This window comes from Heteronotia binoei, chromosome 5, assembly GCF_032191835.1.
Source record: "Heteronotia binoei isolate CCM8104 ecotype False Entrance Well chromosome 5, APGP_CSIRO_Hbin_v1, whole genome shotgun sequence".
NCBI classification, from domain to species: domain Eukaryota; kingdom Metazoa; phylum Chordata; class Lepidosauria; order Squamata; family Gekkonidae; genus Heteronotia; species Heteronotia binoei.
The window spans coordinates 4,912,294-4,936,030 of NC_083227.1; the positions used below are offsets into that span (position 1 = coordinate 4,912,294).

Sequence of the window (23,737 nt, forward strand, 5' to 3'; positions counted from 1 at the left end):
AGTCAGTCCTAAGGGAAATCCACCCAGACTGTTCCCTGGAAGGTCGGGCGTTGAAGCTCAAATACTTTGGATACCAAATGAGAAGGGAGCACTCCCTGGAGAAGATCCTGATGCTGGGAAAGACAGAAGGCAAAAGAAGAAGGGGACGGCAAAGGATGAGACGGCTGGGCAGCGTTATTTATGTAACTAACATGAATTTGAGCAGACTTTGGAAGATGGTGAAAGACAGGAGGGCCTGGCGTGATTTTGTCCGTGGGGTCGCAAAGAGTCAGACTCGACTGTGTGACTGAACAACAAAAAACCCTGCCCAAGCACTTATAACATTTCTTTCTGATTAGAGTAAGGTTTCTTCTGCAGATTAGAGCCTTATAAGCAATTGGCATCAATACTTTTTGTGGTCTGTGGTTGTCTTTTAAGTATGAATTAGGAGGAAAGCTCTTTTTATGGGCTAAGAGGTTACATGGATCCTTCTTGTGCAGGTTCCTCGACACAGTAGCAGAGAACTTCTTCCCTTAGGACTTTCCCTTAGGACTGACTCCGCTGTGTGAGTTCTCTGATGTTTTTGAAGACTGCTATTGCAAGTGAATTTCTTTCCACACTCTGAGCATTCAAAAGGTTTCTCCCCTGTGTGAGTTCTACGATGACGTTGAAGACTGCCACTTCTACTGAATCTCTTTCCACACTCTGAGCATTCAAATGGTTTCTCCCCTGTGTGGGTTCTTTGATGCTTTTGAAGACTGCCACTTCTACTGAATCTCTTTCCACACTCTGAGCATTCAAAAGGTTTCTCCCCTGTGTGGGTTCTCTGATGATACTGAAGATGGCCACTCTGACTGAATTTTTTTCCACACTCTGAGCACTCAAAGGGTTTCTCCCCAGTGTGGGTTCTCTGATGATTTTGAAGATTGGCACTCTGACTGAATCTCTTTCCACACTGCGAGCATTCAAAAGGCTTATCCCCTGTGTGGGTTCTCTGATGATATTGAAGACTGCCACTTGTACTGAATCTCTTTCCACACTCTGATTAGAGTAAGGTCTCTTCTGCAGATTAGAGCCTTATAAGCAATTGGCATCAATACTTTTTGTGGTCTGTGGTTGTCTTTTAAGTATGAATTAGGAGGAAAGCTCTTTTTATGGGCTAAGAGGTTACATGGATCCTTCTTGTGCAGGTTCCTCGACACAGTAGCAGAGAACTTCTTCGACTGAATCACTTTCAAAGCTCCCAACATTAAAATTGTGTCTTCCCTGTGTGGGGTCTCAGTTGCCATCAAGGAGTGCTTCTGCGACAGAATCTCTTTCCACAGTCTGAAAAGCCAAAAGGCTTCTCCGTTACAGGAGTTCATATATGCTTGTAAAAATTGTCACATTGACTGAATCTGCACACTCAAAGGTTTTCTCCCCATGTGCGGGTACTTTGAGACAGCTGAAGAGTGCCACTCTAACTGAATCTTCTCTCACACTCTAAGCAATGAAAAGGTTTCTCATGTTTGGAGTTTATCAGCAAGTTCAAGGGGGGGTGGGGAGTGGTCTCATTCATTAGGATGCTGTCTCTCCAACATCAAAGCATCCGTTGGGGTCATTAACGAGTCCAGGTGTGGCAAGCCGCGGCCGGACATTGAGAATTCTAACAATTCCCCCCTCTGTGTGTTCTCTGATGCTGTTCAAGACTCTTCCTCTCACTGAATCCCTTTCCACACTATGACCATTCAAAGGGTTTCTCCCCTGTGTGAGTTCTGTAATGAAGCTGAAGATCACCACTTCTACTGAATCTCTTTCCACACTCTGAGCATTCAAATGGTTTCTTCCCAGTGTGGGTTCTCTGATGCTGTTGAAGAGTTTCTCTCCAATTGAATCTCTTTCCACACTCTGAGCATTCAAAAGGTTTCTCCCCTGTGTGGGTTCTCTGATGACGTTGAAGATGGCCACTCTGACTGAATCTCTTTCCACACTCTGAGCATTCAAAAGGTTTCTCCCCTGTGTGGGTTCTCTGATGACGTTGAAGAGTGCCACTCCGACTGAATCTCTTTCCACACTCAGAGCATTCAAAAGGTTTTTCCCCTGTGTGGGTTCTCTGATGACGTTGAAGATGGTCACTCTCACTGAATCTCTTTCCACACTCTGAGCATTCAAAAGGTTTCTCCCCTGTGTGGGTTCTCTGATGACGTTGAAGAGTGCCACTCCGACTGAATCTCTTTCCACACTCAGAGCATTCAAAAGGTTTTTCCCCTGTGTGGGTTCTCTGATGACGTTGAAGATGGTCACTCTTTCCACACTCTGAGCATTCAAAAGGTTTCTCCTCTGTGTGGGTTCTCTGATGACGTTGAAGATGGCCACTCTCACTGAATATCTTTCCACACTCTGAGCACTCAAAGGGTTTCTCCCCAGTGTGGGTTCTCTGATGCTTTTGAAGATTGGCACTCTGACTGAATCTCTGTCCACACTCTGAGCATTCAAAAGGTTTCTCCTCTGTGTGGGTTCTCTGATGACGTTGAAGATGGCCACTCTCACTGAATATCTTTCCACACTCTGAGCACTCAAAGGGTTTCTCCCCAGTGTGGGTTCTCTGATGCTTTTGAAGATTGGCACTCTGACTGAATCTCTGTCCACACTCTGAGCATTCAAAAGATTTCTCCTCTGTGTGCGTTTTCTGATGACGTTGAAGAGTTTCTCTCCGACTGAATCTCTTTCCACACTCTGAGCATTCAAATGGTTTCTCCCCTGTGTGGGTTCTCTGATGATACTGAAGATGGCCACTCTGACTGAATTTTTGTCCACACTCTGAGCACTCAAAGGGTTTCTCCCCAGTGTGGGTTCTCTGATGCTTTTGAAGATTGGCACTCTGACTGAATCTCTGTCCACACTCTCAGCATTCAAAAGGTTTCTCCTCTGTGTGCGTTCTCTGATGACGTTGAAGAGTTCCTCTCCGACTGAATCTCTTTCCACACTCTGAGCATTCAAATGGTTTCTTCCCTGTGTGGGTTCTTTGATGCTTTTGAAGACTGCCACTATGACTAAATTTCTTTCCACACTCTGAGCACTCAAAAGGTTTCTCCGCTGTGTGAGTTCTCTGATGTTTTTGAAGACTGCTATTGCAAGTGAATTTCTTTCCACACTCTGAGCATTCAAAAGGTTTCTCCCCTGTGTGAGTTCTACGATGACGTTGAAGACTGCCACTTCTACTGAATCTCTTTCCACACTCTGAGCATTCAAATGGTTTCTCCCCTGTGTGGGTTCTTTGATGCTTTTGAAGACTGCCACTATGACTAAATTTTTTTTCACACTCTGAGCACTCAAAGCGTTTCTCCCCTGTGTGGGTTCTCTGATGTTTTTGAAGACTGCCACTTCTACTGAATCTCTTTCCACACTCTGAGCATTCAAAAGGTTTCTCCCCTGTGTGGGTTCTCTGATGATACTGAAGATGGCCACTCTGACTGAATTTTTTTCCACACTCTGAGCACTCAAAGGGTTTCTCCCCAGTGTGGGTTCTCTGATGATACTGAAGATGGCCACTCTGACTGAATTTTTTTCCACACTCTGAGCACTCAAAGGGTTTCTCCCCAGTGTGGGTTCTCTGATGATTTTGAAGATTGGCACTCTGACTGAATCTCTTTCCACACTGCGAGCATTCAAAAGGCTTATCCCCTGTGTGGGTTCTCTGATGATATTGAAGACTGCTACTTGTACTGAATCTCTTTCCACACTCTGAGCATTCAAATGGTTTCTCCCCTGTGTGGGTTATGTGATGATACTGCAGATGGCCACTCTGACTGAATTTCTTGCCGCACTCTGAGCATTCAAAAGGTTTCTTCCCTGTGTGGGTTCTTTGATGCTTTTGAAGACTGCCACTTTGACTGAATTTCTTTCCACACTCTGAGCACTCAAAGGGTTTCTCCCCAGTGTGAGTTCTGTAATGATGCTGAAGATCACCCCTTCTACTGAATCTCTTTCCACACTCTGAGCATTCAAAAGGTTTCTCCCCTGTGTGAATTCCACGATGACATTGAAGACTGCCACTCCAACTGAATCTCTTTCCACACTTTGAACAGTCAAAAGGTTTCTCCCCTGTGTGAGTTCTGTGATGATGCTGAAGGTCACCACTTCTACTGAATCTCTTTCCACCCTCTGAGCACTCAAAGGGTTTCTCCCTTGTGTGGGTTCTCTTATGATTTTGAAGACTGCCATTCACAATAAATCTCTTTCCACACTCTGAGCATTCAAAAGGTTTCTCTCCTGTGTGGGTTTTTTGGTGCAGCTGAAGTATTCTACTCTGACTGAATTCATTTCTCATCCCTGAATATACAGAAGGTTTCACCTCTCTGTGTATTCTTTGGATTACAAGGAGCTGTGATCTATTTCTGAAATATTTTCCACACTGAATGGATTTCCTTGCCTTCATTATCCTTTGCTTGGAAAAATATACATTCCGCTTTCTTCCATCACGCTTCTCAGCCATACCGCCGCCTTTCTTTCTTTTAGGTATGCCGCGATTCCTGAAATTTTCATTCAAGTCTTCATTTTTAACTCTATCTTGCATTTGCTGATGAAGTTCCTCCCCCTCCTCATTCCTCCGATCATCTTCTGCTGGAATAGAGAGAGAGAAACTGTTAGCTCTTGGAAAAGCTGGTAAGACCTAACAGCATCTAAATGTTTATAAGCGGAAAGGATTGATAGCCCTTTGGCTTCATCCAGTTTGGCTGATCTTAACCACATGTCCACCTTTCCCCAAGATTATCTAGTATTTAAGGATACCTCCCCCTCCCGTGAAGAGCCTCAGCTGAACTCTTGCTCAGAAGGGGTTTCAGAGTCTCCAGATTTCAGGTTCAGAGAAGGCCTCCCTCCCTCTTTTCCCACTGGCCTGTATGATTGTACCAAACAAAACGTTGCTCAGAAGTGAATCAGGAATCCCGCATGCTTATTCCTGGCCTGTTGCCTTGATATAACATTGATGGATGCTCACTCTCACCTGTCAAGGGGCCTTGCCATTTTTGTATTTCTAGATCTCTTAGGAATTGGGGAGGGTGCTCTGTGCTTGCTTGGTTTGGTGTAGTGGTTAAGTGTGCGGACTCTTATCTGGGAGAACCGGGTTTGATTCCACACTCTTCCACGTGCAGCTGCTGGAATGGCCTTGGGTCAGCCATAGCTTTCGCAGAAGTTGTCCTCGAAAGGGCAGCTTCTCTGAGAGGTCTCTCAGCCCCATCCACCTCATGGGGTGCCTGTTGTGGGGGAGGAAGATAAAGGAGATTGGGGGACGCTCTGAGACTCTGATTCATAGAATCAAAGAGTTGGAACCGACCTCTAGGGTCATCTAGTCCAATCCCCTGTGTCATCTTCTTTGCTCTATACATTGTAACAATCGCAAGTATTAATTTCTGCCCTGTAGAAGGGAGTGAAGCCTCCGTCTCAAGGATGCACAGCTTTGAGACAGCTCAAACTGCTAAATGTTTAATGAAGAAAGGTGTTGGTGGGAACAAGTTTGTACTGTTTTACATGGGCTTTTTCACTGTAAGTTTGGCGGGCTGCATAACGGCCCAGATATGGTATAAAGGACTGGCCACCCCAAAAGTATGCCAGTTCTGACACAGTCATGTCTCACTACTGTTTCTATCTATCAATAGAGCCAGCTTTCTGACCACACTGGAAGCCTTCTTGAATTGAGGATAGCCCTAGAGCTGACATCAGCCACCTCTTTGGGGAAGGAGATATGCTCCTGGGATCCTCTAGAAGACCTCTTCAGCCTTTCTTTGGATGCAAGGCTGTTCTCTGTCTCCACCATGGTTTCTCTTATACTTCTGGATTCTTTTGCAGAGAGAGAAAGTGATCATTCTCACATGGGGAAAGAAAGAAATGAAGATTAAAAATTCTTCTGGAAGGACGGCACCACAGTTGAGATCAAAGCCCAGAATCTGAACCAGTCTATGCGGGATGGATGTGTGAGGCAAAGAACCCAAGTTTCCCCAAGGGTTACAGGGATTACTAAGAGGCCAGGTGTGATTCCTGGGTGTTCATAATTTGAGTCTGCCTGCAGCTAACACCAAGATCTTTTCCGAGGCCAGATCCCAGAATGTGGTCATTGGTTAACCGTGAGGATCTGTATCCAGTTCTGTAAACAGAAGTATGAGGGGATTAGGAAGGTGCTGACAGCCCCTAGAAAATTCCATCAAGCGGGACCCTTGATTGTGTCATTAGGACCACCTGACCCTTGAGAGGTAGAAACTACAATACAGGGATGGATAAGAGGGAAGCCGGGCTAACTTTATGCTCATGGCATGTTAGTACACCTTGATGTTTTCTTGCTGCATCATGATGAATAGTTCTCTCTAGAGTCATTTAGGCTACAGTTGGAATTCTTATGCTGCAACAAGAGGTGCCTTCTAAGTACTTCATATCTTAGATAGAACAGTTACTTTTTCTTCTATTACTGTTGCTGAACTGCAGAAACTGCTGTTTTGTGATGTCTTACTTTTAAATCCTTAATCAATTTTTTATATATTTTAAAAGGGGTCTGAACAGGGTGTTGCTGAGGTAACAAGGGGGACCCAGGTGGAAACTGTTCTAAGAGTTCTAAGAGCATAGTGTGTAAGTTCTAAGAGCATAGTGGCCGCCCTGAGCCACTTGTGGGAAGGGCGGGGTATAAATCTTAAATAAATAAATAAATAAATAAGTTTTGTTATCTGTAACTGGAAGTTGTTTTGTTTCTCTTACAAGTAGCCTGAATATGCTGTCTTTAGAGACTGCTGAAAAATAAAACGTCTCATCAGTTTTTTGTGTGGAACAGTGGCTTTCTGTCTCATAGATTAGATGCTGGGAGAAATGACTTCAATGGACCAAGGGACTGATTCATTACATAGCAGCTTCTTGCGTTGTTCATGTGTGTGTACTTGCAGAAGGGCAACTGAGGCCATCTGACAGCAATGCTGATTCTGTGAAGTCAGGTAGACAATGAGAGGGTGGAAAGGAAGTGCTGCATTGTTGCTTAGGTCTTGTGACACTTTCTTACACGCCCAGGGAAATGCGACTCCCGCTTTGGGATCAGGAAACAAATTCCTCCAGGTCAGTTTAGAAAAGGTTCCTCCAGCCAAACAATTCTAACAATTCCATGCTTCAACAAGGGGGTACCAAAATGAATATACAGTATACAAATAGGAAATATATAAGAAATTGACAAAACAAAAAAAAGATTTACAGCTTTACAAATTAAATTGTCTTTTGAATGCAACCCTGTGCCAACCCAAATTTAGCCACAGTCTTAGTAATGAAACGATTTCCATCAGATAACTGTTTATTACAGCAATCCAAGTCTGTCTGCCCAGCCATCTCTTTTACATGAGGCTGAATTAATCTAGCTTGAACCTCATTATACCACTAACATCTCAGCATCAGAATGCTCGATAGATTCTGTCTCCCCAGACTCACATTCACAAAGTCTCTGCGCAAAAGGAACTCTTTTGAATCTGCCCTCTAGCACTGCAGAGGGGAGAGCCTCACATCCAGCTAGTGTGAAGGCTTTTCTGAGTTTATTTACATCAAGGTGTGTTAGATGTGCCATTGGGACCAAACAATATCTAATTTGACTGGGCACTCTGCATTCGGGATATCGCTCAAGATCTGCTTGTCTCTCTATATCCTCTGCTTAAGACCTACCTTGGCCTGATCCCAGTTCATGGCTAGAATCAATGGTGGGGGAATCCAAGTAATTGTAATTTGTTATGCACCCATTTCATTAAGTTTGAAAAGTATCCGATAATAACAGATGAACTAGTCCCTCAGGTTGAAAGTTCCTTTTAAGCCAGTAATGGAGTGAAGCCAAAATACTGTTTGGCTTCCATCTTCAGTGTGCCAATTTCTAGTCATGTTAGTACATTCAGGACACATCTGGAGACCTGAAAGATTGCTCTAAAGAATTTGCTCTGAACCCTCTCGAGAGGGGCAGAGCTGGAAGAGGAAAGGCCAATCAGAGTGCCACAGAGCATTTCTGCGACTTCCTTCACTTGAAATAGGTTTGGGGTGGCTGGAACATATAGACCCCCTTTCGTATGGTAGATTTGTTATTGGCAGTTCTTTCACCTGGTGTCACTACATACTACAGATGGGCCCTATATGTGGTCCTGGTGGGTTCCCTGCATTTTGCAGGGGGTTGGACTAGATGACCCTGGAGGTCAGTTCCAGTTCTACGATTCTGTGAACACCTGAAGTTTCCTGACACTGAATCAGATCTTGCTCCCTTGAAGTCTGCATTATCTACTCCATCCAGCATCGGCTCTCCACGGTCTCAGTCTTTCATTTCACCTCCTACCAGATCTTTATCTCTGGAGATGCTGGCGATTGAACTGGGGACCTTTTCAATCCAAGCAGATGCTCTACCAGTATCCATGGCCCTTCCCAAGTAGCGGAAAAGTCCTCAAAATGATGCATTGCTATTCAATATTTGGATTCATTCCTCATCACAATGGCAGCAAGTTGCTCTAAAAGATCCTTACCCAGAGAGGCCAAATTCCCGTAGTTCTCCAGCATGACTTCCCTGTACAGAGCTCTTTGTCCCGGATCCAGCAGGGCCCACTCTGCTTCCGTGAAAGAGACGGACACCTCCTCAAAGGAAAAAGGACCCTGGAAGAACAAGAAGATGCCCTCCTCTTCAGAGATCACGCCAGGCAGAGTTTGCACACTGGAAGGGAGTCGTCTGGGAAGGTATGGAAAGTAAGGCTTGGGATGGGTAAATGCAACGGCATTCAAAGGATCTCTCGCTGTGCCCCCTCTCCTACCTGGATTGCAGGTGCAGCTGCTGTTTCCACACCTCTGAAAAGACAATGGATCAATGGCATCACTTCACTGCCTGTTCCTGAGACAAGGGAGGAAGAAGCTGTTTGCTTGTTTGTTGCCGGCTTCACACACCCCCTTCCCAGAATTATGAAACCTTGCCCTACCTACATTCCCAGTTTTTAAACACTTTTATTACATTCTGGGAGAGGTAGAAGAGAAGTACCAGGGATTAGGGGTGTGCATTCGGTTCAGCCGAACCTAATTAGCCGCCGAATCACCACTGATTCGGCTGTATACGGAATCGGCTGCAGCCATTTCCAATCGGAGACCATTATGCGGCAGCCGAATACAGCTCACCGTATACTTCCGAATAGATATTTGGAAGTATATGGAATTCAATGCAAAAGGCGGGAAAGGGGCTTCTGCAGCCTCAGGGGAGCTGCTTGCCTCCTTTCCCGCCTTTGGTAGCCTTTTCCCGCCTCTCCCATAGCCTCCCTGGGATCAGGGAGGGGGGAGGGGGAAGAGGAGCCCCAGTAGCCAATCCAAAGCTTGCATTTGCAAAATGCATTGCAAATGCATACTTTGCAGGGCTGTTGTGTAGCTGATGGCCCAGCCATCAGCAACATTGTAGTTCTTTTGATCTTTTGCTTACTTGGGTATCCAAGTAAGCACTGTTGTCTGGCCAGCCAGAGAGCAGTGCTATTTTTTGAAACTGCTCTCTGTAGGGAACCTTTTTAAGGAGTCTGCCTGGCTGGACTCCCATTCCATTGCTGCTGTGTTGCTGTGTGTTGGTGTGAGAGATTGTGCTGCTGCTGGCTGGCTCTTGGCTTCAGCTGCTGCCTGCTGCTCTCTCACTCAGCCTTACCAGACTTCCCTGGAGTAGAAAAGACAAGGTAAGACAGTCTTGGGGTTCTTGTTTTTATTTTTGTTGGTGAAAGGACTTTTTAAGACTCAGAGTCCCTTTACTTATCCAGATTTGGGTGGTGGTGGTGGTGGGGTAGCTTATTTGGGGTTAGGGGCTTCTGCTTGGGGAGGGGGCTGGGGTGGGGTGGGGTTTGCCAATTTGCCCATATCTTAATTTAGTGAAAGGACTTTTAAAAGTGCAATGTCCTTTTACTTCTCCTGATTTGGGTGGCTTGGATTTCTGGGGGTTAGGGTGAAGTGTTTTTTTGGGGAGGAGGGATTGGCAAAGTTCCTGTATTGTTAAAAGTTAAGTTTTTTACTGTTTTAAAAGTATTCTGTGTTTGATTTGTTGCTGCTGTGTTGTGCTGCTGTTGTTACTTTTCTCTTCTGGTTCTTGGGGGGGGGGGATGCTGTTTGGCCTAATGTTCATTGTTTAAAAGGCCACTTTTGTCCCCCTTTTCCTGGTTCTGGTTTTAGGGGGGAGGTGTTGTTGATTGATTTGGCCTGAGGTTTCTTATTGGTAAAAAGGCCACTTTTTTAATAGTTGAGTTGCTTGGCCTTTTCTGATTGTGCTGGTTTTGTTTTGGTTTTTTTAAATTACCTCTGGTTGGTGTGGGGGTTGGCGAGAGTGTGTGTGGGCTGGGTCACTTTCATGTTTTTATAGAGTGAGTTTTGGAGTCTGAGTGTGCTCTCGGTTTGGCTAGGGCCACTAAATAGGCTGCCCCACTAATAAGGGTGTATTTAGGGATTGTGTTTTTTGAAATTAAAAAAAAAATAATCCAGTTTAGGGCTTTATCCCCTTTCAAAATTCAAGTAGGCCAGATAGGGGTGATTTAAAAAGATTTTAGGTTTCTCATAAAAGGCATTCCCAATTGTTAAACACTTTTACTACATTCTGGGAGAGGCAGAAGAGAAGCACCAGGGACCAGCGAGCCTCAGGGATTATCAATGCTGCCAACATATTTCAGGCTTCTGTGGGACTTTGGTTTCCTCTATGGGGACTTGAAGGTCATAAGAATGAGTTTCCAGAGTGTCTCTGGGCTTGCTAAATTCACAGTCAGGTGTTCAGCCAGAAGCAACTTCAAGATGGCATCACATCTGTTCCAAGCCCCGCCCCAAGACCCTCCCCACAGCTCCTGGGTGGGCCAAGCCACAGCCCCCCACCCCCTGCTGCCCACAGCAGTCCCCCAGATTACCCTTCAAGCACAGGCACCGAAGCCACATTTCCCCAGGATTATTGGCCCCTAGAAAGTGCTTTCCAGAGCTCTGCTCCCCCAGAAGGTGGGGGCTCCCTTGATTCCCCAGGGTGAAGGGCTCTGCTGAGGCTTGTCTGCCTTTCCCCTCAGCAATTTAAGATCTTCATGGAAGGAAGGAGAGATATGAATATATATGTTTTTAATCAATGATAGAAATTGACCCCGAGGAATTTGTCTAATCTCATTTTAGAGGCATCACAAATTATGGACACTGAGTGCCACCAATTAACTCTGAGTTGCTTCATTTTCATCTGACCTGAACTCTCTACCCACCACATTCACAGGCTGCCCCAACTGCACCCAGGCACAAGGAGTCCTTACCACAGGAGAGGGCATCTTGGGCACGCTCCACCGCCTGCACCCTCTGGCCCTGCTCCAAGGAAGCTCCTTCTGCCTCAGGGATTGCAGCTTCCATCTCCAAAGGTGGTCCCCGCATCTGAAACAGCAGCCAGGGAGAGGGGTAAGAGATGGAATGGAAAAGAGACCAAGGAAGGGATCCTGCCCCACTTAGGGTTGCCAATCCCCAGGTGGGGGCAGGAAATCCCCCTGTTTGGAGACCCCTCCCCCCACTTCAGGGACGTCAGAAAGTGCAGGGAGGGGAGGGAAATGTCTGCTGAGAACTCTATTATTCCCTATGGAGATTTATTTGCATAGAAAATCATGGAGAATTGATCCACGGGTATCTGGGGCTCTGGGGGGGCTGTTTTTTGGGGTAGAGGCGCCACATTTTCAGTATAGCATCTAGTGCCTCTCCTCAAAATACCCCCCAAGTTTCAAAAAGATTGGACCAGGGGGTCCAATTCTATGAACCCCAAAAGAAGGTGCCCCTATCCTTCATTATTTCCTATAGAAGGAAGGAATTGAAAAGGTGTGCTGTCCCTTTAAATGTGATGGCCAAAACTCCCTTTGGAGTTCAATGATGCTGGTCACAGCCTTGATCTTGGCTCCACCCCCAATGTCTCCTGGCTCCACCCCAATGTCTCCTGGTTCCACCCCCAAAGTCTCCTGGCTCCACCCCCAAAGTCCCCAGATATCTCTTGAATTGGACTTGGCAACCCTAGCCCCACTCCCAGACTCTGCACCCTTCTCTCAGCAGATTTGGTGAGTTATTTGCATGGGCTAGAAATTCTCTAGCAGAAGAGGCCCTGGGCAATTATCTGGCAAGGAAACTTTAAGATAAGATCAGATATGGTTGCTTGAATTAGACACATCTGGAGGGAATCCCCTCACCTGTTCTGCCTGCCTCTTCTCCTCTGCCTGACTCAGGAGGAAACCTTCGGCCAGGGCCACTGCCTGGGAACTGCTCTCCGGCCCACATCCTATGACCCAGCCCTGCATTTCCTGGGGCAGGAGAGTCAGGAACTGCTCCAGGATCACCAGGTCCAGGATCTGCTTCTTGGTGTGCCTCTCTGGCTTCAGCCACTGGCTGCAAAGTCCATGGAGCTGGCTGCAAACCTCTCGGGGCCCATCGACCTCATGGTAGCGGAGCTGCCGGAAGCACTGGCGATGCACATCTGAGGTCACGGTGTCCTTAGCCATGGCCTTTGACACAGCCCTTTCCCAGAATTCAGCATCACTTCCAGGTGGGATGGGATGGGGGCTCTTTCCTGCTCTCTTCCCAGGTCCTTCTGGGTCCTGCTGTTCCATCTCCTTCCCCTTCTCTTGGGCCACCTCTGTCTTTCAAAAGTGGCCTTTATTCACTTTGTTCTGTTTTTGTTAACTTGTACTCCACCCTTTCCCATGAACTGGCTCTGGGAGGATGACAACAAAGGTAAAACAATTTAAAACTACCAGCTGAAACTACCGGCTCTGAAGGGAGGCTTTTCCCTGAGGGGACTGAGGGAGACGGACAGGAGTGTGTCGAAAGGAAGATACACACACACACACACACAAATATGCAGACACACAGATGCACGTAACAAATACAACCTCCATTCCCAAAAAGAAGCAGGGAATAGACCACATGTCCTTCATCCAGAGAATTATCACAGTTTTCTCCCAGCCCCATATTCCCGCTCACCCTGAAAGAAGGACCGTTTTCCAGAGTCCAGACTATTTGGAATAAAGGCTACACCAAGACCTTGAACACCTTTGCTTGGCTACTAATTATCTCATTGGTGGAGATGGTAGTTGAGGGAAGAGTCAGCCAAAATACCTGCCATGCGACCAGCCAATCAGCATGAATGATTCAACACATGTGATCCCATCTGAGATTCCTTTCTGGGCCTCCTGACCCCACAAAAGGCAGGCTTCAAAGTCTTGCCGGAATCTCCCTGAACAAGTTCTGGAACCCCCCCACCCCTCCTGGGACTGGCGTTCCTCCCTGTTGTGATGCCTGGGGGTCTGTGCCTCTCTTGCCTGGCAAAGAGATCCCCTTTCTTCTCCCCTAACCCCAATGCAGGAGGGATGGGCAGGGGCGATGCGTTTGGAGCAAGCCTGTTCTCTCCCTGGGTGCCCACTTCCCAAAACACTGATGCAGGTGGGGACTTGAATCCAGATCCGTGGAATACCCTGGTGTGTTTACATGCCATGATTCTCACAGTGGTGGATTCTTGTGTGGCCTTTGTTCCTCCAGGCCCTGTATATATTGTGGGCGTGGCCACACCAGCAAGCTCCACCCCTCTCTGCCTGTCAGGGGAGCCGCCTAATGCTCTGATTGGTGGATGTGGGTCGTGTTTGCATGAGCACCAATGGGCTTGCTAGGCGCTCTCCTCCTTGGCAACAGGGGCATTTAAAATGTTCCTCTCCTCTGCTGGGCAGCCCCAGCCCCACACTGGCCCCACATCTAGAGGTTGGGATGGGGCTGCAGCCAGGGCAGGCTGGACTTCCCTTCCCCCAGCCCCCACCCCTTTCTTAACTCACCCCACTCCCCAAAAGGCCTGCTTGGGTTGTTGGTTTTGAGAATGAAAAAGACCAGGAAGAGAAGGTCAGTTTCATACAGTTAACTTTTCTTCCACTGAATATCGCTTATCCCCGACAAACTCCGCTTACAATACTGGTGCCTAACAGAGTAACCAACCTCTAGGGGGTGAAGCCAAAATAACCAATCAACTACCCTGAATAAATAACCAAGAAAGTTCACTACAAGTGCCAAAGAAATCCCTGAGAGATTGATCCAGGCCATCCTCAGAAGGCCCCCCACTTTGCACTGAAATCCACACGTGAAACTGACAATACTTTTTGCAAGCCCTTTATTCAAGGAACACAGGCTCAGCAGGAGCGCTTTTTGCATTCTCTTGAGAGGCTGAGAAGACGCTTGCACTTTAAGGGACGTTTAGGGCACTGTAACTGTGCAACGGATAGATCTGTGAAAGAGATGCGGACTGATCTATTGATTACTGAGCATAAGAACTAATATTTGGATCTGTAGTAAAAACCTGTTAGTTATGTATTCACAGTAGTTGATTATGGTGGCTTTAGGAGGTGTTTCCGTGAATCTCTTGGTTTGTATCCTCCAGGTGGGGCCTGAATTTCTCCAAAAATTAGAACCCACCTCCAGCAGACACAAATCAGTTCCCTGGGAGAAAACGGCCCACCTGGGACAGCCCCGGCTTGCAATTATCCCCGCCTCCCTCCCTCCCAAGAGCTAAATGCTTATTCCTCCTCCAAGACTTACTTCCAAGTAAACTTTCTCAGGATCCGGCGGCTGCAAAGCGTCCCTCTCCTGCTGCAGCTTCTTTGCAGGCTTCTCCCTTCCTCCTTCGCCCTGCAAATGCAAACTCCTCCCCCTCCCCCAGGAAAAGCCCCCTCCCTCTCCTGCCCCCCCTACAGCTCGGCCTCTCTAGAAAGCAGCTCGGCGGTCTTAACCCTTCCAGTGCTGCAGAGGAGCTTCATGTAGGCTGCCGTCAGCCTCGCCTCGTGCTGCTCAACGGGGCTGCTCGAGAGTAACTTTGCAGCAGGGGGCTGCGCTCCTCCCGGGGTGTCCCCAGTGCTGCTGAGGCAGCTCAGAAAAAGGAGGCTGCAGCTGGGTCCCCCCTAGAATAAGGACCGTCAAACTCAAGGGGGGCGAAAGGGGAGGTTGGTGCTGATGAGATGAGGGTCTTCTTTCAAGAGACTATTGAGCGCTTCTGTTGCCCCCCTGGAGAGAAAACCTGGTGGGGCCTCCCGGCGCTTCCTTGCACGTCCAGGGAGATGCTGACGGCCACTTTGGGGGCAGGCAGGCCGTGGTGCACAACTGGTGGGGGGCAGGGGGCTGAAGGGTATGCATGATGTTTGGGGTGCTTCCTGCAGGCTAAGAGATGGGCTACAGTGTGATGGTGCTTTGATTTCATTTCCTCAAAAAAAAAAATCATATGGATTTATGAGGCTCCGTGCTTTGGAATCATGTTTCTGTTGCATGGTGTTTCCATGAAGCTGTGGATGCATGATTTCGGTGGCGTCACCTGTGGCCATGTTTATAATGTGTAATTTGATGCTGAATTTGGGGTGATCTCATGCAAAAACTATGAGGATGCATGAGAATTTGTGGGTTTGAACCATATCTTTGCAGCATGGTGTTGCCATGGATGCCGTGGTTTTTCTGGTGCAAGCAGTGTCCCTGGACATGATATGTGATTTGATGTTGATGTTGGGGGGGCCCAAAGCAAAAACCCTGAGGATCCATGTGGAGCCGTGCCTTGGATTCATGTTTTTGAAGAAGACTGTAGATTTATACTCCGCCCTTCTCTCTCTCAGAGCGGCTCACAATCTCCTTTATCTTCTTTCCCTACAACAGAAGCCCTGTGGGTGGGGCTGAGAGAGGTCTCCCAGAAGCTGCTCTTTGAAGGACATCAGAAACCATCTAGAAGAAACACGGATCAGAGCTGGCCCTTCCACTTGGCAAATTTGGCATTTGCCTAGGGCGGCAGCCTGGGGTATGTGTGCCAAATTGGGAGCCCCCCCCCCATAACTCACAGAGGCCTTCCCTGCTCTGACGCCAGCTTTCTCGCTCTCACACCATCTTTCTTGCTCTCAGGCTGCCTTCCCTGCTCTCGCACTGCCTTCCCCACTCTAGGCTGGCTTTCTTGCTCGCCTGCCCCCTTCCCTGCTGTCACGCCATCTTTCTTGCTCTCAGGCTGCCTTCCCTGCTCTCGCACTGCCTTCCCCACTCTAGGCTGGCTTTCTTGCTCGCCTGCCTCCTTCCCTGCTCTCATGCCATCTTTCTCGCTCTCAGGCTGCCTTCCCTGTTCTCGCACTGCCTTCCCCACTCTAGGCTGGCTTTCTTGCTCGCCTGCCCCCTTCCCTGCTCTCACGCCATCTTTCTCGCTCTCAGGCTGCCTTCCCTGCTCTCGCACTGCCTTCCCCACTCTAGGCTGGCTTTCTTGCTCGCCTGCCTCCTTCCCTGCTCTCACGCCATCTTTCTTGCTCTCAGGCTGCCTTCCCTGCTCTCGCACTGCCTTCCCCACTCTAGGCTGGCTTTCTTGCTCACCTGCCCCCTTCCCTACTCTCATTCTGCTTCATACTGATGAAAGCCATAGCATGGCATCCGCTCTTCTGAAGTTCGCTGTGCCTGGACTCAGCTTTGGAAATTTTGTGCAAAATTTGTTACTGATATCTCCACTTGAATAGATGTATGTTAAACGCAGTGACATTGTCAAAGTTCTATTTTTTCAGATATACTTCTCTGGAGGTTGGCAACTGTGTCCCACTTGCAGCACAAATCCCGCAGCAGCCCCCCACCCCGATCCTCCCTCTGGCTGCCCTGTCTTTCCCAGTCTGTTGTTTTTAACTGCTTAGCTCAAAAGTGGCCAAACTTGCTTAAGATAAGAGTCAAATAGATTATATGTCAGATGTTTGAGAGACAGAAGACATGAACAAACATTATACACATCTTTTTTTTAATACTTTTTTTTTGCACAGAAAGATAAATGCATAAGTATGCACTTGATAATATGACCATGCTAGAAGGAGAGTTTTTAAAAAACAAAACCTGGGAATAACAGTCCTCATAAGACCATCATAGGGAAAGGTTAGGGAATTATTTTTTGGCACCAGTAGGAGAAGGAAACACACAAGCATTATATAAATCTTTCACCTCTGTTTGCATCATTATGTATCTCTCTTTGCCATGAATCCAATGTTCCTAAACACAGCTCCTCCAAGAGCAAATGTCATCCCCATCTTTAAAAAGGGTTCCAGAGGAGATCTGGGAAATTACAGGCCAGTCAGTCTGACTTCAATACCGGGAAAGTCAGTAGAAACTATTATCAAGGACAGAATGAGTAGGCACATTGATGAATACGAGTTATTGAGGAAGAGTCAGCATGGGTTCACTAAGGGAAGATCTTGCCTCACGAACCTGTTACATTTCTTTGAGTGGGTGAATGAACATGTGGACAAAGGAGACCCAATAGATGTTGTTTACCTTGACTTCCAGAAAGCTTTTGATAAAGTTCCTCATCAAAGGCTCCTTAGAAATCTCGAGAGTCATGGAGTAAAAGGACAGGTCCTCTTATGGATCAAAAACTGGCTAATTAATAGGAAGCAGAGAGTGAGTATAAATGGGCAGACTTTGCAGTGAAGGACGGTGAGAGGATATTGGATTTATATCCCGCCCTCCACTCCAAAGAGTCTCAGAGAGGCTCACAATCTCCTTTACCTTCCTCCCCAACAACAGATACCTTGTGAGGTGGGTGGGGCTGGAGAGGGCTCTCACAGCAGCTGTTCTTTCAAGGACAACCTCTGCCAGAGCTATGGCTGACCCAAGGACATGCCAGCAGATGTAAGTGGAGTAGTGGGGAATCAAACCCGGTTCTCCCAGATAAGAGTTCGCACACTTAACCACTACACCAAACTGGCTCTCCTCTAAGCAGTGGGGTGCCGCAGGGCTCAGCACTGGGTCCCATGCTCTTTACTTGTTCATAAATGATTTGGAGTTGGGAGTAAGCAGTGAAGTGGCCAAGTTTGGAGATGACATTAAATTGTTCAGGGTGGTGAGAACCAGCGAGGATTGTGAGGCACTCCAAAGGGATCTGTTGAGGCTGGGTGAGTGGGCGTCAACGTGGCAGATGAGGTTCAATGTGGCCAAGTGCAAAGTAATGCACATTGGGGCCAAAAATTCCAGCTACAAATACAAGTCGATGGGGTGTGAACTGGCAGAGACTGACCAAGAGAGAGATCTTGGGGTCGTGGTAGATAACTCACTGAAAATATCAAGACAGTGTGCGATTGCAATAAAAAAGGCCAACGCCATGCTGGGAATTATTAGGAAGGGAGCTGAAAACAAATCAGCCAGTATCATAATGCCCCTGTATAAATCGATGGTGCGATCTCATTTGGAATACTGTGTGCAGTTCTGGTCACCACACCTCAAAAAGGATATTATAAGAATGGAAAAAGTGCAGAAAAGGGCAACTAGAATGATAAAAGGGTTGGAACACTTTCCCTATGAAGAAAGGTTAAAAAGCTTGGGGATCTTTAGCTTGGAGAAACGTCGACTGCAGGGTGACATGATAGAGGTTTAAAAGATAATGCATGGGATAGAGAAAATAGAGAAAGAAGTACTTTTCTCCCTTTCTCACAATATAAGAACTCGTGGGCATTCGATGAAATTGCTGAGCAGACAGGTTAAAACGGATAAAAGGAAGAACTTCTTCACCCAAAGTGTGATTAACGTGGAATTCACTGCCACAGGAGGTGGTGGCGGATACAAGTATAGACAGCTTCAAGAGGGGATTGGATAAAAATATGGAGCAGAGGTCCATCATTGGCTATTAGCCACAGCGTGTATATATATGTGTATATATATATATAATTTTTCCGGCCACTGTGTGACACATAGCGTTGGACTGGATGGACCGTTGGCCTGACCCAATATGGCTTCTCTTCTTGTTATGTTCTTATGAAACTAAGGGGGGAACCCAGCACTGCCCCCTTTAATTCCACCCTTCCTTCCAGTGGCTCTCTCAGCTTTTGCACCGGCTTTCCCCGCTCTAGGTCCGTGGGTGATCTGTGTGGTGGAGAAGGGCTTGGAAGCCTGCCTATTTCCCCCTCCTTCTCCCCTTCACACACGGTGGAAATATCTATCTATGGGAAGTGCTCAGAGGCTAACTGTGGTCCCAGTGTGAAGCAAGCTTACTTGAGAGTAAGCCTGCATTAAATTTCTCCTCAACCTCTGGGAGCTGCACAATATGTGTGAAAGAGCCACATGTGGCTCCCAACTCACAGTTTGGACACCCCTGGCTTACGTTTTACCAGCTGCTTTTGTCCAGACTCAGCTGTATTTATGGCCAGTGACTGATGCATCTTCTTCTTCGTCTTTTGGTGTGTGTGTGTCCATCTGAAGGCCATGACGACCTCTGGTGACTGACCCCTGCTGGAGGCCTGGAGGATATTCAGGGAGGTAGCTAAATAAAGCCTGCCTCTGATTCCCCACTGCTGGTATTCCAAGGAGGTCTCCCATCCAAGTCCTTGCCAGAGTCGACCCTGCTCGGCTTCTGAGATCTGACAAGATCAGGCTTGCCGGGACTCTCCAAGTCAGGGTCCATTTCATTCTGCATCTTGACTCTAATTAGCCTTTCCTGGCAACTAACCGTCCGCCCACCCTCTTTCTACTTAGATGGAAGGGTTGAGGAAGTTCTCTTTCACTATCTGAAGAAGTGTGCTTGCACATGGAAGGTTAAGCTCAGAATAAAACTTTGTTGGTCCTCAAGCTGAAACTGGACACAACCCTAAAAGAAGAAAAAGAATGCAGATTTATACCTTACCCAAGCGTTTTTAATGTTTCTTTCTGATTAGAATAAGGTTTCTTTTGTGGATTTCAACCTTTTACAGCAATTGGCATCTTTTCAATACTTTTTGTGGTCTGTGGTTGTCATTTAGATATGAAGTAGGAGGAAAGCTCTTCTACAGGCTAAGAGGTTGAATAGATTCCCCTTGTGTGGGTTCCTTGACAGGGCAGAAGAGAACTTCTTGGACTGAATCGCTTTCAAAGAAATTCAAAAGGTTTCTCCATTCTATGAGTTCATATATGCCTTTGAAAATTGTCACACTGACTGAATCTGCACACTCAAAAGTTTCCTCCCCCATGTGTGGGTTCTTCGATGCAGCTGAAGAGTGCTGCTTTAACTGAATCTTCTCACAAACTCTAAGCACTGAAATGTTTCTCCTGTTTGTATTCTCTGATGCATTACTCTGTTCTCCCATCCCCTGCTCCCCTTAGCCTCATTGGAACCTACAGGATGAGAGTTGCCATTGCAGTAACACAGGGTGACGGACAAACGGCTTATCAGCACGTTCAAAGGGGGGGGAGTGCTCCCATTGGGATAGAGATTGAGAATTCTAAAGATTCTCCCCTCTGGGATAGAGATTGAGAATTCTAAAGATTCTCCCCTCTGTGTGTTCTCTGATGCTGCTGAAGATTCCTCCTCTCACTGTATCTCTTTCCACACTGTGAGCACTCAAAAGGTTTCTCCCCTGTGTGGGTTCTCTGATGACGTTGAAGAGTGCCACTCTGACTGAATCTCTTTCCACACTCTGAGCATTCAAAAGGTTTCTCCCCAGTGTGGGTTCTCTGATGACACTGAAGAGTGCCAATCTCACTGAATTTCTTTCCACACTCTGAGCATTCAAAAGGTTTCTCCCCTGTGTGGGTTCTCTGATGATGTTGAAGACTGCCACTTCCACTGAATCTCTTTCCACACTCTGAGCATTCAAAAGGTTTCTCCCCTGTGTGGGTTCTCTGATGATATTGAAGATGGCCACTCCGACTGAATCTCTTTCCACACTCTGAGCATTCAAAAGGTTTCTCCCCTGTGTGGGTTCTCTGATGACGTTGAAGATCGCCACTCTCACTGAATCTCTTTCCACACTCTGAGCATTCAAAAGGTTTCTCCCCTGTGTGGGTTTTCTGATGACGCTGAAGATGGCCACTCTGACTGAATCTCTTTCCACACTCTAAGCATTCAAAAGGTTTCTCCCCTGTGTGGGTTCTCTGATGATGTCGAAGACTGCCACTGTCACTGAATCTCTTTCCACACTCTGAGCATTCAAAAGGTTTCTCCCCTGTGTGGGTTCTCTGATGACGTTGAAGATGGCCACTCTCATTGAATCTCTTTCCACACTCTGAGCATTCAAAAGGTTTCTCCCCTGTGTGGGTTCTCTGATGATGTTGAAGAGTGCCACTCCGACTGAATCTCTTTCCACACTCTGAGCATTCAAAAGGTTTCTCCCCTGTGTGGGTTCTTTGATGATGTTGAAGAGTGCCACTCTCACTGAATCTCTTTCCACACTCTGAGCATTCAAAAGGTTTCTCCCCTGTGTGGGTTCTCTGATGATGTTGAAGAGTGCCACTCTGACTGAATCTCTTTCCACACTCTGAGCATTCAAAAGGTTTCTCCCCTGTGTGGGTTCTCTGATGACGTTGAAGATGGCCACTCTCACTGAATCTCTTTCCACACTCTGAGCATTCAAAAGGTTTCTCCCCTGTGTGGGTTCTCTGATGACGTTGAAGACCGTCACTCTCACTGAATCTCTTTCCAAACTCTGAGCATTCAAAATGTTTCTTCCCTGTGTGGGTTCTCTGATGATGCTGAAGAGTGCCACTCTCACTGAATTTGATTCCACACACTGAGCATTCAAAAGGTTTCTCCCGTGTGTGAGTTCTCTGATGCTTTTTAAGATCGCTACTCTGAATGAATCTCTTCCCACATACTGAGCATTCGAAAGTTTTTTCCCCTGTGTGAGTTCTACGATGATATTGAAGATTGTCCCTCCAACTGAATCTCTTTCCACACACTGAGCATTCAAAAGGTTTCTCCCCTGTGTGGGTTCTCTGATGACGTTGAAGAGTGCCACTCTCACTGAATTTCTTTCCACACTCTGAGCATTCAAAAGGTTTCTCCTCTGTGTGGGTTCTCTGATGACGTTGAAGACTGACACTCTGACTGAATCTCTTTCCACACCAGCATTCAAAAGGTTTCTCCCCTGTGTGGGTTCTCTGATGACGTTGAAGAGTGCCACTCTTAATTAATCTCTTTCCACTCTCTGGGCATGTAAAAGTTCTCTCTCCTCTGTGGGTTTTTTGGTGCAGCTGAAAGATTCTACTCTGACTGAATTTATTACTCATTTCTGAGAATTCAGAAGGTTTCTCCTCTCTCTGTATTGTTTGGTGTACAAGGAGCTGTGATGTATTTCTGAAATACTTTCCACACTGAATGGATTTCCTTGCCTTCATTATCCTGTGCTTTGGAAAATGTACATCCTGCTTTTTTCCATAATGCTTCTCAACCATACCACCATCTTTCTTTATCTTAGGTTTGTCTTGATTCCTGACAATTTTGTTCAAGTTTTCATTTTTAACTCTATGTGGCATTTTCTGATAAAGTTCCTCACCCTCCACATTCCTCTGCTCATCTTCTGCTGGGATAGAGAGAAAGAAACTGTTAGCACTTGGAAAGGGAGTAAGATCTAACAGCATCTATATGACTATAGGAGGAAAGTTTGGCTGATCTGAACCACACATCCACCTTACCCCGAGAATAATTAATATTTAAAAATACGTCCCCCTCCCATCTGTCTGCCCAGGCATCTCTTTTATAAGAGGCTGAATTAATCTAACTCGAACCTCATGATACCACTAACTTCTCAGCATCAGACGCTCAATATTTTCTGTCTCCCCAGACTCACATTCACAAAGTCTCTCTTCTGAATTTGGATCTCTTTTGAATCTGCCCTCAAGCACCACAGAGGGGAGAGCCTCACATCTAGGCACTGTGAAGGCTTTTCTGATTTTTCTTTACATCAAGTTGTGTTCGAGGGAGGGAGGAAGGATGGGATGAAGGGACGGTGGAATGATGGAAGGAAAGGAGGGAGGGTGGAAGGAAGGGAGGGATGGTGGAAGGGAGGGAAGAAGGGTGGAGGGAAGGAAGGGAGGGAGTAAAGGAGAGAGGGTGGAAGAGAGAGAGGGCGGAAGGAAGGAAGGAAGGAAGGAAGGAAGGAAGGAAGAAAGATCGGGGAGGGAAGAGGAAGTGAGGGAGGGAGGAAGGGAAGAAAGGAAGGGAGGGAGGGAAGGAAGCTGCCCTGAGCCTGCTTCGGCAGGGAGGGCGGGATATAAATTTGAGAAATAAAGAAATAAATAGGGAATGGAGGGAGGGAGAAAGGTGGAAGGAAGGAAAGAAGGGGGGAGGGATGGTGGAAGGGAGGGAGGGAGGAAGGAAGGGAGGGAGGAAGTGTGGCAGGAAGGGAGGGAGGAAGGGTGGAAGGAAGGAAGGGAGGGAGGAAAATAGATGGGGAGGGAGGAGGGAGAGAGAGGTGAAAAGAAATCAACTTTTACTGCATTCTCCAAGCTCCCAGCTGGCTTTGCTTGGAAAAGTGATTTAAAGAGAACTGCCTCCTCCAAGCTGGTCGAAAGGGCAGAGGGAGCTTTGAGAGCCACACAATCTGTGTGAAAGAGCCACGGTTTGGCCACCCCGGACTAGTCCCTCAGGTTGAAAGTTCCATTCCAACCAGTGATCGAGTGAAGCCATTTTGTCTTCCATTTTCAAAGTGCCAGTTTCTAGTCATGTCAGTACATTCAGGACACATCTGGGGACCTGCAGCTTCGCTCTAAGGAATTTGGTCTGAACCCTCTGAAGAGCAGCAGAGCTGGAAGAGGAACGGCCGATCAGAGCGCCACAGAGCCTTTCTGCAACTGCCTTCACTTGAAATACTTTTGGGGTGGCTGGAACATCAAGAGCCCCTTTTGCATGATAGAATTTAAGGATGCTGTTGGCAGTTCTTTCACCTGCATCGCTACATACTGCATATGGGCATCTCTGCCCTGTCCCCCAGATGACCCCAGAGGTCAGTTCCAATTCTATGAATACGTGAAGTTTCCTTATCCTGAAGCAGACCCTTGGTCCCTT

The 23,737-nt window shown here is 47.0% G+C and overlaps 2 protein-coding genes across 2 annotated transcripts in view; both read right to left on the minus strand.

Moving 5' to 3' along the window:
• Positions 1 to 23,737, minus strand: part of LOC132571576 (zinc finger protein 420-like) — an 895,908-nt gene that overhangs the window by 708,003 nt on the left and 164,168 nt on the right. The window lies entirely within an intron of this gene.
• LOC132570904 (zinc finger protein 208-like) lies at positions 1,715 to 21,834 on the minus strand (the record flags this gene model as incomplete). Its single annotated transcript, XM_060237541.1, is given in 6 exon segments — positions 1,715 to 2,610; positions 2,692 to 4,283; positions 4,852 to 4,879; positions 8,478 to 8,677; positions 14,686 to 14,891; positions 20,215 to 21,834. Coding segments are annotated over 6 exon segments (4,542 nt in total), but the record flags the coding sequence as incomplete, so codon positions are not given.